Below are 19,017 nucleotides of genomic sequence, written 5' to 3' on the forward strand. Positions count from 1 at the left end.
GCTAAAATAATATTCACATATTTTCTATGGCATTGGTTTCCGAGTGATAAGTGCGTATTTCTGCAATAGAATAACGTTTCGCAAACTACAATATAAAGTGCCAATTCCTTTAAACAACGGAAGCCTTTAATATTTAATATGCATTTATATTTTTTATATATATAAAATATTTATATAATTAATTCTTATTTATAGCATCGTATGAGAAAGCTAAGGCCAAGCTGAAAGATGCAGAATTATTAACGGATTTTGATAACGATTCAGACGCAAGAGCGGACAAGTTAAAGCGATCTAGAAAAAAGAGAGCACGAATGAGCAATAGCAGCAGCGACGAGGAAGAATTCAATGGAACAGAAGTTCAATTAGACCCTTTTCCCCATCCTCCTCAAACCATCAATTCAAAGACTCCTATTAACATTTACAAGGCAAAGAAGGAGAAAGGTAAAATAAAATAATTCGGAGTAAAAAATATAAATTCGTCAGATTTATGCAGAAATTTTATAAATACTAATCGCGCGCAGGTTAATTATTAATTTTATTTGAAATTATTAAGTTGCGTGACAAGATTCCTCAATCATAAGTTATACTATACAATTTTGTAGTATTATAAAAACATAAAATATAGATGTCTTTTATTTATTACTTGTTAAGATTCCCATTATTCCTAAAATGATGAATATATTTCCTTTTAATTTCCAGCTGTTTTGATAAAAAATGGTAATCAACGCTTGGCCATAAATGATACAACGCCGCAGATAACAAATGATATACCAGTCTTCAATAAATCTCCTTGTACTTCACAAAGCATACCAGCGAAAAAAAGTACAGAGAATTATTTATATTCTTAAAACAAACTTTTCTTTCTGGTTTTTTATGTTGAAATAAGTTTTTTTCTGTTTTTGCTCCCTTACAGAATTGCCAAATGAACCGAGTTATGCATCCAATAACGGAAGTATCAATTCGCAGGATACATTATCGAATAAATATGCAAGAAAAAATACGGAATTTGCAAGAAATCAAAATAGTCCTGGTACCGTTGTACGTCACATTCATTCTCATGCAGCTGAAAATCAAGCTACGAATGTAATAACGTCAGAACCAACTTTGAATATTGATGACAATATTATTTTTGATTTTCCCGAATTCGAACAACAAAAAGAAAATGCATCTCCTTTGATAGACTATTCGCCAATAAGTCATATATTTAATAATAATCAAAGTAAGCAAACTTATATTTTATTAGAATGTATCTTTTTTTTATTAAAGAAACAATTTTTAAAGTATTTCTTTTTAATTATTATAGGTGTGAACGTGTTTCAACGCTTTGTCGTGAGATCATTAACTAACATAAAGTTTGATATACAGAATTTGCAAAGGGAAATAAAAACAATTAGGAAGGAATCATTTGCAACATTGAATCGAAAATTTGAAGATGATCTATTAGAGGAGGAGAAAGAGAATATACTAATAAATCTCCCTCTCAAAACTATTGATGGCGATTTACGGGAATTGGAGGAGAACTTGACAAACAAGGAATTCAGAAGTCAAGTTATAAAACAGCTTCTGCAAACCGGTGGAAAGACATTAAAACATATGTCCCTACAGTTAATGCGTAAATTGTTTTCCGACGACTTGGCAGAACAATTTAGTTGGGTTGGTGGCAAAAAGAAAGAAGTTTTCTCAGACTTGCGTATTTGTAAAGCAATTTTGTGTGAGTTTTCTACTTTTCATTGTACTACTCGACAAAAAAATTCTGCATAATTATACAAATATGCATCAATTTTGGCCCAGAATAATAATGCATAAACGTGCAATCTAAATAAAAATAGTATTTAGTATTTGTATAATTATGCATAATTTCATATAATTATGTATAATTATTCTCGGCAAAACCGCATACATATTTTTAGCATATAATTGTGCATAATGTTGTATAGCTTTTCCCAAATACCATTTTTTTTTATTAATACAGCTTATTTAAATAATATATAATTTCCAGATGTGGTCGGCAAACGATTTACAGGTGCAACCGAGGATGATATTGCTGCACCAATAAAAACTTGGCTAGCACACGCCAAAGAACGCGCTAATAGCGCAAAAAATAAAAAAAAAGTAAATTAAAAAACTCAGTTGTTAAGATCATACAAGTATACCGTAATTTTTTTTTTGAACGACATTTAATTTACTAACATTTTTTTTGCATTTTCTCGAAAAGTTTAGTTGCGGCATTAATTTTGCTCATTGTGATAATAATTTATTTTAATCGTTTTATAATGACAACGTTAATAGAAAAACTATACTATGTTATTTTATGATGGTCGATATATATAAAGTATAACGATTGTTAAATTTTAAATGTTTACATTATATAAATAAATAGAAAAATATACTGTAATTAATTTTTATTATTAGATATGCATCGGCATATCTACATTGCATGGGTTGAATGTCTTTTACAGAATGTGAACATGTTATACGCGTTAAGGATGTTATAATAATATTAAGAAATTCTTTCAATATATCTCAGAGTATCTTCATATTATTAGAACATTACTTTTAATATATATATATATATATATATTAAAAAAAATATATATATAATGTGCACATTCTATATAAAGACATTCAATCCATACATTGTGACCTTACCCATATGCTTAGAATATTCTCCGCATATACTAAGCATATTGTCCATATATATCCAGAATATTCCTTGAATATGGCCAGGATTTTTTTCGAATATCGCCAGTATATACTCAGGATCAGAAAATAGCGGACATTTGGTCATTCCCAGATTATACTGTGAGAATATCCCAGGATATGTTTTGAATATTCTAAGAATATCATTAATTTCCCGGTCAAATATCCTACGAACATTGTCAGAATATCCAAATGCTATCTGGGTTATATTATATACTATATTTTATCTTATTTTACATATATTATACTATATATACTATATATATTATTAGATATACTATATATATTATAAAAAAATAAAAAAAATATTTAAAAAATAAAAATATTTATTAAAAAATGCAAAAAAACTTGACGCTGCTACACCTCAAAGTAATGAAATTAACATGTAGTTTACTGTAGCAGCGCCAAATTTTTTTGCGTTTTTTAATAAATATTTTTATTTTTTAAATATTTTTTTTATTTTTTTATAATATATATAGTATATCTAATAATATATATAGTATATATAGTATAATATATGTAAAATAAGATAAAATATAGTATATAATATAATTAATTATATATACGACAGCTTTATGTACAAGAGTTTTATAGAAGAGTTTTATAGAAATAATATACAAGTTTTTTCATAGTTCCTTAGTCCCACTTGGTGCCATTTCCTGATATCATATTTTTTTGTAATATGAAATGTACACGTATTTGATATTGTGCACTGTATGTACATACGAAATACATTAATGGATATATATATATTATGTATCATAATGTATATTCAAATCATGTATATGAAATGTACATACATTCTACATACAGAATATTATTTTCACATAATGGAGAAAAAATGCATATACATAGAATGTCCGATGTTATGTGGGATAAAACGTCTCTTTCTCTCATACTTGTGCTGGCAAGGTCATGTGCTATCTGGGACTTATTTTTGGAAACGGTTTATTTCAGGTAACGATTAGGACTATACTGTTATCACAATTGCATTGTAAACATGTGAAAGAAAGTTAGATATTTTTTTTCGCATGTGTCTGAAAATTGATCATGAATTGGCAATAAAATATTAATTTAGGAAAAAAAGGTACTCTCAGGCCTTTTGTTTAAATATTTTTAAAAAATTTTCCATTGTAACCCTCTAAGCTTGACTGTGTCTTGATATTCACTACCAATATTAAAATTGTAGAGGTAGGTAACGTAAATTATAAATTTCAATACTGATAATGAATACTAATAAGAAGGCAGCTCTTTACGTGCTCAACAGCGCCAACATTGGCTGCGTTCCGTTTCACGTATATGCGCGTATTTATCTACAGTACACGTTACGTATATTATATATTATGCGCGCATATGCGTGAAACGGAACACAGCCATTACCCCCTACATGATTCATATACATCACCGGATTCATTGGTGCTACACCGCGCATGCGTGAGAAATATCCTTTATAAGAACATTGCTCGAGAACTCGAGATGCATTTTTTATTCATTAACGATCAGTTTTTGAAGGGACGTTTATCTCAATACGGATGAGAAAGACGCATACGGAGTGAATTGTATCTAAGCTTCTTTAATTTTGAGAGGAGGCAATAATCACAAAGTTCTTCATCCCAGAATTTGTAAAACTAATCCGCAAAGTTAAAGAAAAGGTGAGTGCACATAAGAAATTTGCATTTACGTTTTTTTTTGCAAGTTTACTTTTTAGTCAATATTCCAGTAAACATTCTCTCTAAAAGTGAATCAGTGTATTATCACTGGGAAACAGTCAATAGTCACTTATTATAATAGTTATAAGTATAGCACTGTAAATCAGTAAAATATCACTGAAAGGAATAGTTAATAATATTAACTGCTCAAATCAGTAATATTAAACTACTAAAAACAGTGATTTTCAACAACAAAATCAGTGATGTGAGTTATTTAAATCAGTGAATATCCCAGCAAAAATATTAATTAACACTAATAACCTTAATATTATAATTTTCTATTCAACAATTTAACTGTAACGTAAAACATGTATATGTGTTGAGTTACTTTACACATTGTTAAGTAGAAAATTATAATATTAAGATTATTACTATTAGTTAGTGTTTGTTGGATGTTGGTGTGTGGTACAAAGGAAAAAAAAATAATGGATTGATATTAAAACAAAAAATTCTTATATTTGTTGATTTAATGTAATTTATATATTAACATAATTTTTATATATTATAAAGTAATTCAAAGTAATCAAATAATATGTTTAGAGTTTCAAATAAATTGAAAATTAAAGACAAAATGTTTATAGAATAAAGCCAATTAAGAACTAACACAAGAATATAAATGCAATAAGAATATATTATGCAATATATTATATAATGTAATATTAGAAATATGAGAGAGACATTCAAACATATTGCACTTTATCGGATAATGAAATAAATTTTATAAAATTACTAGAATGCAATCAAAAATAGAAAAACAATATTAGTTTCACGATACTTTAAATTAAGTATTATAAAAACATGTCAGCAAAATAAAGTTAATTTAAAATTAAACATGAAAATATTATAGAATAGATATATTATGCAATATTATCTACTGTTATATATTGCAAATATTAATATGAATAGAAGAAACCAAAGCATGTTGTACTTTATCGGATATTTTAAAGCAATAGTTTTCTAAGAAATTAAAAAAATAAATTAATGTTTCTGGACACTTCACATCGAAAACATAATATGTTTTAAACAACAAATCAAGTGCCATAATAGGCGAGTTATTGTTCAAAGTTAGAGTGCAATTATCAGCCTGAATAAAATATTGTGTAGATTGTCCTTTGATTAAAATAATATAGGGCTAAATAGGACCTTTGGATTCACTTCTAAGTTTCTCAGTTTGGGCCTCTATGTTTGTTCCTTCCTGAAAAAAGGATTTTCTTGTTAGCACAAGTATTAATATATAAGTTCATATGCACTAATCAAACTCACAGGCCATATCTGTAATAAAGAAGGATTTGGAAATGTTGCAGTATACATTTCACTATGTTCTCTTTTATCAATAATGTTCTTCTGAAATTAAATATCCAAATATTTGAATCATATATTTTAACAATCATATTTATTATATTGATTATTATCAGTCCATACTAAGAAATTTAAAAAATGTTTACCCCTTTTGATAAATTTTCTTTGCTTGCTCCTTTTCTTTTTCTTTTTCCTTTCCTAACAGCATTTGATACAGGAAGTAAATCTGCCAGAAGAATTATGGCACGAAGAGCATCTGAATATATAAAAAATTATATATAATTGAAAAAATGAATATATAATTATTATTAATTAAATTGTAATAATAATAATAATAATTAAAATAAATATATAATTAATATTTTATTGTTTAATTTCTATTAAAAGTTATAAAAAAATTAAAATTAAAAAAGAAAACAGGATTTTCAATTATAGCAGGATTCGGCACGTGTTGCATATTTCAATTCATTTTCAGCTTGGTTTATACTTAGCGTTATTCCTTTTATCTCTATCCACGCGCAATCTATATGTCGATTGACACTCGGAATATACGCGGATTAATGAAGTAAGAAAAATGGTATTAGGCAAAATCAAACTATAAGAAAATGGCCACACGTATCGAGTCTTGAGTTATAATGAAATATAAATTTACCATCTTAAATAAAAGCTGATTTTTTAAATAAGTCTGGTCTTGCTGTACTGCAATATATAAGGATTTTTGGTACATAAAAAGGGGCAAATCTTGCTAAGAATTTATCAGAAGCTCCTTTATATAACCTTTCAAATTCCTCATCAAACTGCAAAAATATAAATACATTTTTGTAAAATAATTAAAATATCTTTTTCAATATACAACTAAGCTGTAAAGATAAAGCATTATGTTATTTACCATCTCCCCAGAGTAATCAGTTAATTGAGGAAATTCATCACATATTTCATCTATTGAAACGGCATTTTCCATAATCCATTTTCTTCGGTTATTCATTGTAATACTCATACATTCGGATATAGAAGACTTATTGGCATTTGACGGCATTTTAAATTTCATCCATAAAATCTAATGAAAATGTCATAATAGAATTAATGTCTTTCGTACAATGCAACTTTTATTTCTCAATAACATATTAAAAATTATTATAATATATAAAAAAGTTACATAATAATTTGATAAAAAAAATTAAATTTTTTATTTGCTGCTACATACCTTTTCTTTATACAAATTTTCAGGAAGTAAACCATTATGTTCCTCATCTAAATTTTCTTCAGAAAACAATATTTTATTTACATTTCGTCTTTTCATTGCTGCCTGAACATATTTTTTCTTGGTAGGTGAAATATGTTTTCTCATCGTCCAAAGACGATATTCAATGAAGCCTCTCTTTGTAACTGAATCATAATAAAGTTCCTTAAAATTGTAAAAAAACAATGATTAATTCATTTTAATTAAATATTTAACCCTTAATCCCGACTCATGGGTCGTTTTCGACCCAAGCGAAATTTCAAAGTGCTGTAATTTTTGAAAACGGGTACGGAACGCGCCATATCCCGTACCTAAAAAAAGTTATGCCCCCTGAGGATCCGCCTACGGAATAGCAGCGCGCCAGTCCCCCTCAGGTCGTCACAGTGAGCATAACAATCTCACCGCGGACGCAAACGACCCATGAGTCGGGATTACGTTGCCCAAATCAGCAGATAAATTTTTTTCTACTTTTCGTTTTTATGCGTTTAATATCATCAAAAAATCGTAAAAAAAAGGTCTGCATACGCAAAAAAAAAATTGAAAAAATTTTTTTATGTAGTTTTTTGAAAAAATGGCATCGAGAACGTCAGAAAAAGTTCTGAATATTCTGCGGCCTTGGGAAAATGTCCTTTATTTTGAATCTGACGACTCATATATACGATATATATATACGATATATATATATATCGTATATCATATATATATATATATATATATATATACAGGGTGCGTCAGCTAAATCCGGACAAAACAAATTGTTTATTAAAACACTTTTTAGACTAAGAAAAAACTTGAAATTATGAAATATTTTTTTGTACGTTGCTTAAGGGATCCTCTCTGAGTACAATTATTCTATATAACCCCTGTTTGCTGCGATCACCGCTTCAATCCTTTGCCTGAAGCGCGAGCACGCTCTCTTCAACTGCTCCTTGTCTAAATCAACGAATGCTGCTTCAATAACGGCTTGAAGAGTTGCCACATTGGGGTGCCTGGACTTGTTAGACACTCTTTCAATAACGCCCCAAACATAATAATCTAGGGGGTTTAAATCCGGACTATTAGGAGGCCAGAATTCCTTGGACCAAAACGCATCCACGTTATCGTTAAGCCAATTTTGCACTAAATGGCTTGTGTGAGCCGGTGCACCGTTTTGTTGAAAAATGTACGGCCTCCCGGAGGCCGTAGTTTCCATCCATGGCTTTATTACAGTCCTTAAAATCCGGAGGTAAACCTCCTTTCTAAACGTCCGGCGCGAAGCGCTTCAATTATCGCCGCTCTTCGATTGTATTCCGCACTTGATTTTATTAACTCGGACATTTTAAAGGTTATACACGTTTTACACAAACATTTGACTAACGCGAACATTAACAATCATTTGTTCCTAAATTCACACGTAGCAAGGAATTCTAATTTAATTTTGTCCGGATTTAGCTGACGCACCCTGTATATATGATATACGCATTTCATGCTGTATATCTTGTTATCACAATTAAACGTATCATCACACACTAAAACATTGTTCTGTTATTAATTTTTACCCACTTTACAACAAATTTATTCATTAAAATTATTTTTACACGTGATTTTAGTCATTTTTACACGCAATTTTAGTACCCAAATTTTTGCCATTTTGAGGTTCAAAAATTAAGCATTTTTTTTTAATACAATTTTTTGTACTATTTTTTTTATGAAAGGTGTTCTTCCTACCTTTAATTTCTTTTTTTATTTTTGTCGATATCTTCATTTGGCTTAAAGTTATGATTTTTTAAGTGAACAAGTGATTTTTCCTTACGTACCTCCATTTCTTAATAACAAACTATATAAAAAAATAATTTTTATCGAAATATTATGATTGGGACTTTAAGTTGAAGGTTGAAAGAAGCTCCATAAATTTTTTCAGTTTTTTTAAAGCGTTTTTACTGATCCAAATAACGCAAAGACGCAAACAACCCATGAATCGGGATTAAAGGTGCCGAAAAGAACAGTCGGGATTAAGGGTTAAAAAAAACATTTTGATAATTTCTTACATATCCTTTCTTTGCTTCATGGTCTCGTAATTTTGGAAATTCTTTTACGATATTTTCAGCGAGGGCTATTTTAGCTTCTTCAGGTGGATAACTAAAATACAATAATTATAGAACAATTGCGAAAAGATGCAAATTTAAATACAAATTATAATAAAAATTCCTCAGAAATCAACTTACTAATTATCTCCATGAACTTTTACTAACTCGGATGTTAAAATCCTCACGAGGCTTCGTCTATCATCTTCTGTGAATATGCCATTTATAGTTTTCAAAATGTTAGTACCTTGAGAATGCTTCAAAAGAGTCTCATGAATTGTTTTGAAACGCTGAATTAAAATATATAATTTTTTTATTAGTATATTCTACACTCCTTTTCTTGTTACAAAAACATAAGTGCTTTTACCGAAAAATTATTTTTGGATATTGTTGATTCCTTATTTTTACTAGAAATAGCTGATATAGATGAAGAAGCATTACTGCTGGAAAATGGACTTCCAACATTCATTTTTATAGAAGTTCCTAATTCCATAGGCAAATCTGAAGAGAATATTATTTCTCCATTTTCTGCTACTTTATATGTTCCATCTACTTGAAATGGTTGTATCTGCTTATAAAATTACAAAAAAATTAAAATTGTAATAAAATATATACGAATAATTATAAAAAACATTACCTGAGAAGAACAATCTTGGAAAAATTTAAAAATTTTTTTTACTGGACCCATCTTTAATCCCATATTTTTTAAATCATTTTCATTAAGTAAAAGAAAAGAAGAACCTTCGATTTTTTCATCTAAAAATTTATAAAAATTTATTTATATTAATAAAAAATATAAATTATTAATAAAAATGCAATAAGAGCAATTTAGAATATATAGAGAGAGATTAGACATAAAAATATATTAAAATAAAAATGTAAATAAAAAATTTTTAAATTTATCGTTGATGCATATAGTAGACATTAAAGATATGTAAAACAAGTACATTTTGTACTTACGCTTCAAATTTTTTTTTTACCAGATTTTACGTGAACAATTACTACCATGGCTAGTCTCCTACAGCATTTAGTCAACAATTACACTGAAGTTTTGCAAAACCTTAAAGGTAAATTTATGTTTATTATTTTTTACTGTTTTAATATTACTTTTAAATATTTTTAATAATTATATTTTCTGCAATTTATTTAATATTGTTATGCACGATTTGAATTAGAATTTCCTTTTTTATCGTAACTAAATTAGAATTACAATCGTATATTTATAAATAATATATGTCAATAAAGTTAATTATAAATATATGTATTGCTGATTTCATCATAAATGTACACAGAGAAAAAAATATACTAAAAAAAAGAAAATTTCCTTAATTTTAGTAAATCGTTAGTTTGCATACAACTGTGAACGCATTTTTTTAAAATAAGAAAATACATGTATTTATTTGAAGACATAATTCTATTATAAAGGAAATTATTTATTAATTATAACAAGTATTTTGTATAATACAATCAATGATTATTGAAATATAATTTTTATTTTTTACTAATTAGTAATTTTCCAATCATATTTATTTATTTCAAGAAAATGCTTTTTTTATTAAGTAAAAAATCATTAATTGTAAGAATTATTTTGTACATTTTAGTCAATATTTATTGAAATATAAATCTTATTTTTTATAAATTAGTAATTTTATAATAATATTGATTTAATTTAAGAAAATGATTTTTCTATTAAATAAACTATTTTTAATTTGTAAAAATAATTTTGTACAATATAGTTATTATGTACTAAATTATAGCTTTTATTTTTTACTACTTACTGATTTTGAACATAAAAATGAGAATTGATTTATTTTCCTAAATCTATCAAAGATTTACAAGACTATTTCAATCACAAGTAATAATGACTAACCGCTTATTAAGCTACTTTTTCTACTGAATGCAGTCATTAAAATTCTTGCGAAACAACATACAGAAAAACATTTAAACGAAAGAAAAACAGATAGTAAAAAAATGCGTTTTAAAAATTTAAAAACTTATTTGTTTCAAATAAAATATTCTTTCTCTTATTATTGAATATATTAACTTTATTTCAGCATATGTTTCCTCAAATGTAATAAATTGTACTGAGAAAACATTTTTTTTTATAAGTGCACTATTCATTATTTTTAAAAGTTTGGAAACATGAATTTAAACAAATATTTATTAAAACACTGTTTTTAAAATTAAAAAATTTGGATTTAGTATTTTCAAAATTTATTCACTACATTTCAACAACTATTGCACTATGTTCGTGAACCTAGCATATCATTTTCCAGCAGATCAAAAATAAAAGAGAGTTCTTGTCGCATGCAGTCGAGTTCTATAGTTCCTTATAGTTTTTAGTAATAGTTCTGGTGATTTTATCCAAAAAAACACCAATCGAAAAAATGATCTGCTAACTTCCCGTAGCAGATCATTTTCTAGCAGATCAAAAATAAAAAAGAGTTCTTGTCGCATGCAGTCGAGTTCTATAGTTCCTGATAGTTTTTAATGATAGTTCTGGTGATTTTATAAAAAAAAACACCGATCGAAAAAAATGATCTGCTACGGAAAGTTAGCAGATAAAAAATAAAGGACACTGAACATATATGTGATATGATGGCCGTATATTGATAATTCTGTTGATAATTAAAGAGTTTTCGTGTAGTTCTGAGCCAGTACATTGCTTTTCCAAAGAGTTCTGACGACTAAAATAATTAGAAAATTTTTTAACAATTATTTTACCCGAAAAACACGCATTTTTGTACATATATGTGATATGCTGGCCGCATATTGATAGTTCTGCTAAAAATTAGACAGTTCTGTTTTAGTTCTGGGCGAGTACATTGCTTTTCCAAAAAGTTCTGACGACTAAAATAATTAGAAAATTTTTTAAACAATTATTTTACCCGAAAAACACGCATTTTTGAGTATATGTGTGATATGCTGGCCGTATATTGATAGTTCTGTTAATAATTAAAGAGTTTTCGTGTAGTTCTGGGCAAGTACATTGCTTTTCCAAAGAGTTCTGACGACTAAAATAATTAGAAAATTTTTTAAACAATTAATTTACCCGAAAAACGCGCATTTTTGAGCATATGTGTGATATGCTGGCCGTATATTGATAGTTCTGTTAATAATTAAAGAGTTTTCGTGCAGTTCTGGGCAAGTACATTGCTTTTCCAAAGAGTTCTGACGACTAAAATAATTAGAAAATTTTTTAACAATTATTTTACCCGAAAAACACGCATTTTTGTACATATATGTGATATGCTGGCCGCATATTGATAGTTCTGCTAAAAATTAGACAGTTCTCTTCTAGTTCTGGGCGAGTACATTGCTTTTCCAAAGAGTTCTGACGACTAAAATAATTAGAAAATTTTTTAACAATTATTTTACCCGAAAAACACGCATTTTTGTACATATATGTGATATGCTGGCCGCATATTGATAGTTCTGCTAAAAATTAGATAGTTCTCTTCTAGTTCTGGGCGAGTACATTGCTTTTCCAAAGAGTTCTGACGACTAAAATAATTAGAAAATTTTTTAACAATTATTTTACCCGAAAAACACGCATTTTTTAGTATATGTGTGATATGCTGGCCGTATATTGATAGTTCTGTTAATAATTAAAGAGTTTTCGTGCAGTTCTGGGCAAGTACATTGCTTTTCCAAAGAGTTCTGACGACTAAAATAATTAGAAAATTTTTTAACAATTATTTTACCCGAAAAACACGCATTTTTGTACATATATGTGATATGCTGGCCGCATATTGATAGTTCTGCTAAAAATTAGACAGTTCTCTTCTAGTTCTGGGCGAGTACATTGCTTTTCCAAAGAGTTCTGACGACTAAAATAATTAGAAAATTTTTTAACAATTATTTTACCCGAAAAACACGCATTTTTGTACATATATGTGATATGCTGGCCGCATATTGATAGTTCTGCTAAAAATTAGATAGTTCTCTTCTAGTTCTGGGCGAGTACATTGCTTTTCCAAAGAGTTCTGACGACTAAAATAATTAGAAAATTTTTTAACAATTATTTTACCCGAAAAACACGCATTTTTTAGTATATGTGTGATATGCTGGCCGTATATTGATAGTTCTGTTAATAATTAAAGAGTTTTCGTGCAGTTCTGGGCAAGTACATTGCTTTTCCAAAGAGTTCTGACGACTAAAATAATTAGAAAATTTTTTAACAATTATTTTACCCGAAAAACACGCATTTTTGTACATATATGTGATATGCTGGCCGCATATTGATAGTTCTGCTAAAAATTAGATAGTTCTCTTCTAATTCTGGGCAAGTACATTGCTTTTCCAAAGAGTTCTGACGACTAAAATAATTAGAAAATTTTTTAACAATTATTTTACCCGAAAAACACGCATTTTTGTACATATATGTGATATGCTGGCCGCATATTGATAGTTCTGCTAAAAATTAGACAGTTCTCTTCTAGTTCTGGGCGAGTACATTGCTTTTCCAAAGAGTTCTGACGACTAAAATAATTAGAAAATTTTTTATCAATTATTTTACCCGAAAAACACGCATTTTTTAGTATATGTGTGATATGCTGGCCGTATATTGATAGTTCTGTTAATAATTAAAGAGTTTTCGTGTAGTTCTGAGCAAGTACATTGCTTTTCCAAAGAGTTCTGACGACTAAAATAATTAGAAAATTTTTTAAACAATTACTTTTTATTTCTAATAAAATTTTATGGGTAAAATTAATTATATTTAGTAAACAAATTATATCGCCAAGTTGTTGAACGTATAAGTATCGAGGCTGTAGTTGATATTGGAAAGTTCTCAATAACAATATCCATCAATAGTAATAAAAATAATTGTTAACAATTTTTATCATCTTTTCGCTTATGTAATTGTGATACGTTATTGTATATTGGGGGGTTTTTTGAACTATATATTTAATACTTCTATACATTTCAGAAAAGTTCTGGTTTCTAATATTTAAATAATTGTTAACAACTTTTATGAACTCTACTATATGATTGTGAATATACTCGGCGTACGAAGAAAAACTTCAAGGATATGAAAAAATTATTTGTATAACAGTAATTATTTTTCAATAATTTATTATATAAAATTATATAATTATATAAAATTATATAATTATATAAAATTATATAAAATTATATAAAAAATTTTCTAATTATTTTAGTCGTCAGAACTCTTTGGAAAAGCAATGTACTTGCCCAGAACTAGAAGAGAACTGTCTAATTTTTAGCAGAACTATCAATATGCGGCCAGCATATCACACATATGCTCAAAAATGCGCGTTTTTCGGGTAAATTAATCGTTTAAAAAATTTTTTAATTATTTTAGTCGTCAGAACTCTTTGGAAAAGCAATGTACTTGCCCAGAACTACACGAAAACTCTTTAATTATTAACAGAACTATCAATATACGGCCAGCATATCACACATATACTCAAAAATGCGTGTTTTTCGGGTAAAATAATTGTTTAAAAACTTTTCTAATTATTTTAGTCGTCAGAACTCTTTGAAAAAGCAATGTACTCGCCCAGAACTACACGAAAACTCTTTAATTATTAACAGAACTATCAATATACGGCCAGCATATCACACATATGCTCAAAAATGCGTGTTTTTCGGGTAAAATAATTGTTTAAAAACTTTTCTAATTATTTTAGTCGTCAGAACTCTTTGAAAAAGCAATGTACTCGCCCAGAACTACACGAAAACTTTTTAATTATTAACAGAACTATCAATATACGGCCAGCATATCACACATATGCTCAAAAATGCGTGTTTTTCGAGTAAAATAATTGTTTAAAAAATTTTCTAATTATTTTAGTCGTCAGAACTCTTTGGAAAAGCAATGTACTCGCCCAGAACTAGAAGAGAAATGTCTAATTTTTAGCAGAACTATCAATATGCGGCCAGCATATCACATATATGTACAAAAATGCGTGTTTTTCGGGTAAAATAATTGTTAAAAAATTTTCTAATTATTTTAGTCGTCAGAACTCTTTGGAAAAGCAATGTACTAGCTCAGAACTTCACGAAAACTCTTTAATTATCAACAGAACTATCAATATACGGCCAGCATATCACATATATGTTCAGTGTCCTCTATTTTTTATCTGCTAACTTTCCGTAGCAGATCATTTTTTTCGATCAGTGTTTTTTTTTATAAAATCACCAGAACTATCATTAAAAACTATCAGGAACTATAGAACTCGACTGCATGCGACAAGAACTCTCTTTTATTTTTGATTTGCTAGAAAATGATCTGCTACGGGAAGTTAGCAGATCATTTTTTCGATTGGTGTTTTTTTGGATAAAATCACCAGAACTATTACTAAAAACTATAAGGAACTATAGAACTCGACTGCATGCGACAAGAACTCTCTTTTATTTTTTATCTGCTGGAAAATGATATGCTAGGTTCACGAACATTATTGCACTGTAATATACTAAACCTGAATTTGATTTAAGTAAATTTTTTAACAAGAAATTATTTTCTCTCTAATTTTAATGCATTATTTACTATAGTCTATGTGAGAAGTTTTATATTATAAACATTATTTATTTAAATTAAGTATATCTAATTTTAGTAAATATATTTACTAAAATTATATTTACTAAACATATTTACTAAAATTAGATGTACTTAATTTAAATAAATAATTATTATAATGTATATATATATATATATATATATATATATATATATATATATATACATATATAGGATGTAATATTCGTGCCAACGCTCGTGTACGGGTAGAGTGCGGTATTCGATTTTTTTTTATTTACGGATGTAATAATGTCTATCGTTTATCTTCGTCACAAAAAGCTATCTACGAACGGCAGTAAAACACTTTTTTTTTTACTTTTTACAATAATTATTTCCTGACCACAGCTATAAGCAGTGATTCAAGTTCGAGCAGGTTAGCACCACACGGTGCTGTACGCTGCTCGGTACATACAAGTGAGAACCGATACGTCACGCTTCCGTGATTATAGATATGAGATTTTGATTCTTTCTTTTTTCTTTATATTAGACCATAGATATTCCGTGTGCGCTTGAAATGTATCACTGGCTTTACGAATTTTAATTCTAGAAATAAATTATAGTTTATAAAATATAGCTATAGGCTGCTATTAATTAAATCAGTGCTCGGAATTAGTTTAGTTTTTCAAACGAGATTGACGCTTCGAGATTGACGTTTTTTTCTTCTAACATTGAATTGAATTTAAAAATTGTTTAGGCAATAAACGTATTTTACGAATTTTCGTAAGAAATAGACAAATTATATTTCGTTTTCCGACGCAGATCCTCTAATGGACACATGGCCTCTAATGGGATCGTCATATCCTATTTTATACATTATTGTGACGTATCTAATTTTTGCAATAAAATTTGGACCTAAAATGATGGAACAACGACCAGCTTTCGACCTAAAAACAGCTATGATTTTTTATAATGGATTTCAAGTAGTTCTTAGTATCTGGTTAACGTTTTTGGTAAGTATAATATTGTGGTTCTGCGTGAAATCTGTTAATGTTTAATATTAAACAGTGAAAAACGTGTTACAATATGTACTTTGTTCACTTTCTATTATTTCATTTTCAAAAAACGATTACTTTAGCATTTGATATGTGAATCGTGAAAGCTTCAAAATAAGTATTAAATAGTACAATTATTGTGTAAATGACTAGAGAATATAATAATATATATTTATTAATTTAACACTTTTATAAAAATTAATTAATTGAAGTTAACGTTTTGACATAACTATCTAAATTTAAATATATATAAAACTGAATGTAAAGAAATCAACTAGAATAATTTAATGTGTAGTAAAAAATTTCATTGATTTCAGCTTTTAGATCTTAATATTCGATTATTTTCTTTTCACGGATGTAATGATGTTTACCGTTTATCTTTGTCACAAAGAAGATACATACCAATAGCGGTAAAGCATTTTTTTTTAATTTTTACAATAATTATTTACGATAAGTTTGTAATGTTGTGTGTCATACCCTCACCGGCACAAAATTCGATCCATATGCTTAAATTTATTTTATCTAATTAGGAGATACTTTTTTGTTTAGCGTAATTTTTTTGGCAAAATTGATCATGATCATTTGGATATTAAACAGTGTTAAGGTAGTTTATTTCTGTTTACATGATAACCAAGCAAATTCAACTATATCCCAGGGAGAACAACAGGTCAAAGAAACGTCCAATAGACGTCTATTAAACGTTTCTTAAACCTGTTGTTCTCCCTGGGATGTGTTTCTCAAAGAAGTAATTTTGCTAAAAATAGATCGAATTTTATGTCGGTGATTCATAAATCGAATTTTATGTCGGTATATTTTGAATGTTCAGATGTCACGATGTGGGTGGTGGTATTTCTTTGCAAAGATCACCGAGCTTCTAGATACGGTAAGCAAATGTATGCATATTATATAACATATTAATATTATAAATACATATGTACATATGTATATACACAATAAAATTAATGCAGATGAATTAATCATTATGATAGTCAATAAAATAGTTATTCTTATGTATAGTAATATAAATAAAGTTGAGTAAAGTAAGAAAAAAAAATCTATTAAAAAATGTAACTAATAATGTTTATTTTTTTCTCTACTTTTTGAAGGTATTTATGGTGTTGAGAAAGAAACAGAATCAACTGACTTTCCTACACATTTATCACCACACAGCAACGGTCTTTATTTCGTGGTGCTTTTTGAAATTGCTGCCTGGTGAACAAGGTCCCGTAATAGCTTTTTTGAATACCGTCGTTCACATTATTATGTACAGTTATTATTTCATTGCCGCGCTTGGCTCGAAATACAAAAAGTACATTTGGTGGAAGAAATATATGACCTATATTCAGTTGGTAATTATAAAGCATTATACTGCCAAAATAATTTATACAGATTATTAGAATCTTATTTCTGTCAATTGACATTGAATTAATTCTCGTCAATTTTTTTCAATACGCGATTACATTTCTACAACTTAATAATCGAATTTAATGTCGACATTATTTTTAAATGTTTTATTTTATTATTCTCAGCTATTTTTTTCAATTAGTGTGCTTAATATAATTTTATAATATTTGTTTATTTAATACAAAAAAATTGGAAGGAACATGACAATTATACATAGATTTATTATAATATAATGATTCAAATGTAATAATTAAAATTCTTTATCAAATTTTAGACGCACTTTGGAATGCTATGTTTTTATCTAATAGCAACGTTGGCTCTGGACTGCCGAATGCCAAAGGCTCTAACGTATTTTTTCCTAATAGTTTTTGTCATATTTATCTATCTGTTCAGCAATTTCTTTCAAAAGACCTATAAGACAAAAACGGCTTAATTTCGCCAAAATTTAATAAATACAAATAAATTCAATCGAGCTAACGTATGATTGAATTTTTAAATAAGCGAATTTTAAATAAGTAATTTTTAATATTTTTAAATTAGTAAAAAAAAAAATTAACATAAGAACATACAACAAGAAGATTGCAGTTTGTAGTGCAGCAGCAGCTTTCAAATGTCATCAATTTTTATGATAAAAATAAAATAACGTAAGAAATCTGTGTATAGAAATATCTACAAAATAAACGATACATTTTTATGCTTTATGCTTTAAAACATGTGTTTACTTGAATTCCTATTTCATTGTAATTACATGTATTTCAAACATTATCGCCGAAATTCTTCTAAAAATTATAACACATAAGACAGTTAACGCATATAACGCATATAACACGTTCTAAAAATTATAACTCATATAACAAGGTTCTACAAAAAATAGCATTTTTCGAACACATGAATATATATGTTAGGCATCTTCTTTAATAAGTTTTTTTAATACAATGCCGCTCGTAATGATGCTCCATCACGTCACAATTTTGAGAAATTCAAGATCAAAGTTATAATAATGGGCTATTTTAACTTTACCATGCTATAATATGCAACGTGTTAAAAAGTTCCTTTTTTTTTAAAT

The 19,017-nt window shown here is 27.8% G+C and overlaps 1 protein-coding gene across 2 annotated transcripts; it reads left to right on the forward strand.

The window, feature by feature from the left end:
- The first annotated feature begins 490 nt into the window (after positions 1-490).
- LOC105669638 (very long chain fatty acid elongase AAEL008004-like) lies at positions 491-18,971 on the forward strand. 2 transcript variants are annotated; one of them, XM_067349505.1, is made up of 9 exons: positions 491-822; positions 914-1,219; positions 1,304-4,352; positions 9,995-10,078; positions 16,315-16,505; positions 16,865-16,957; positions 17,374-17,430; positions 17,654-17,896; positions 18,226-18,971. In XM_067349505.1, exons 4-9 carry the CDS (start codon positions 10,018-10,020, stop codon positions 18,382-18,384), a joined length of 804 nt encoding a protein of 267 aa, XP_067205606.1. In that variant the 5' UTR covers positions 491-822; positions 914-1,219; positions 1,304-4,352; positions 9,995-10,017; the 3' UTR covers positions 18,385-18,971. The 2 variants fall into 2 exon arrangements, with proteins under 2 accessions (XP_067205606.1, XP_067205603.1); XM_067349502.1 differs by having other exon boundaries at positions 491-1,219.
- The last annotated feature ends 46 nt before the right edge of the window (positions 18,972-19,017 follow it).

This window comes from Linepithema humile, chromosome 1 (genome assembly GCF_040581485.1).
Source record: "Linepithema humile isolate Giens D197 chromosome 1, Lhum_UNIL_v1.0, whole genome shotgun sequence".
NCBI classification, from domain to species: Eukaryota; Metazoa; Arthropoda; class Insecta; order Hymenoptera; family Formicidae; genus Linepithema; species Linepithema humile.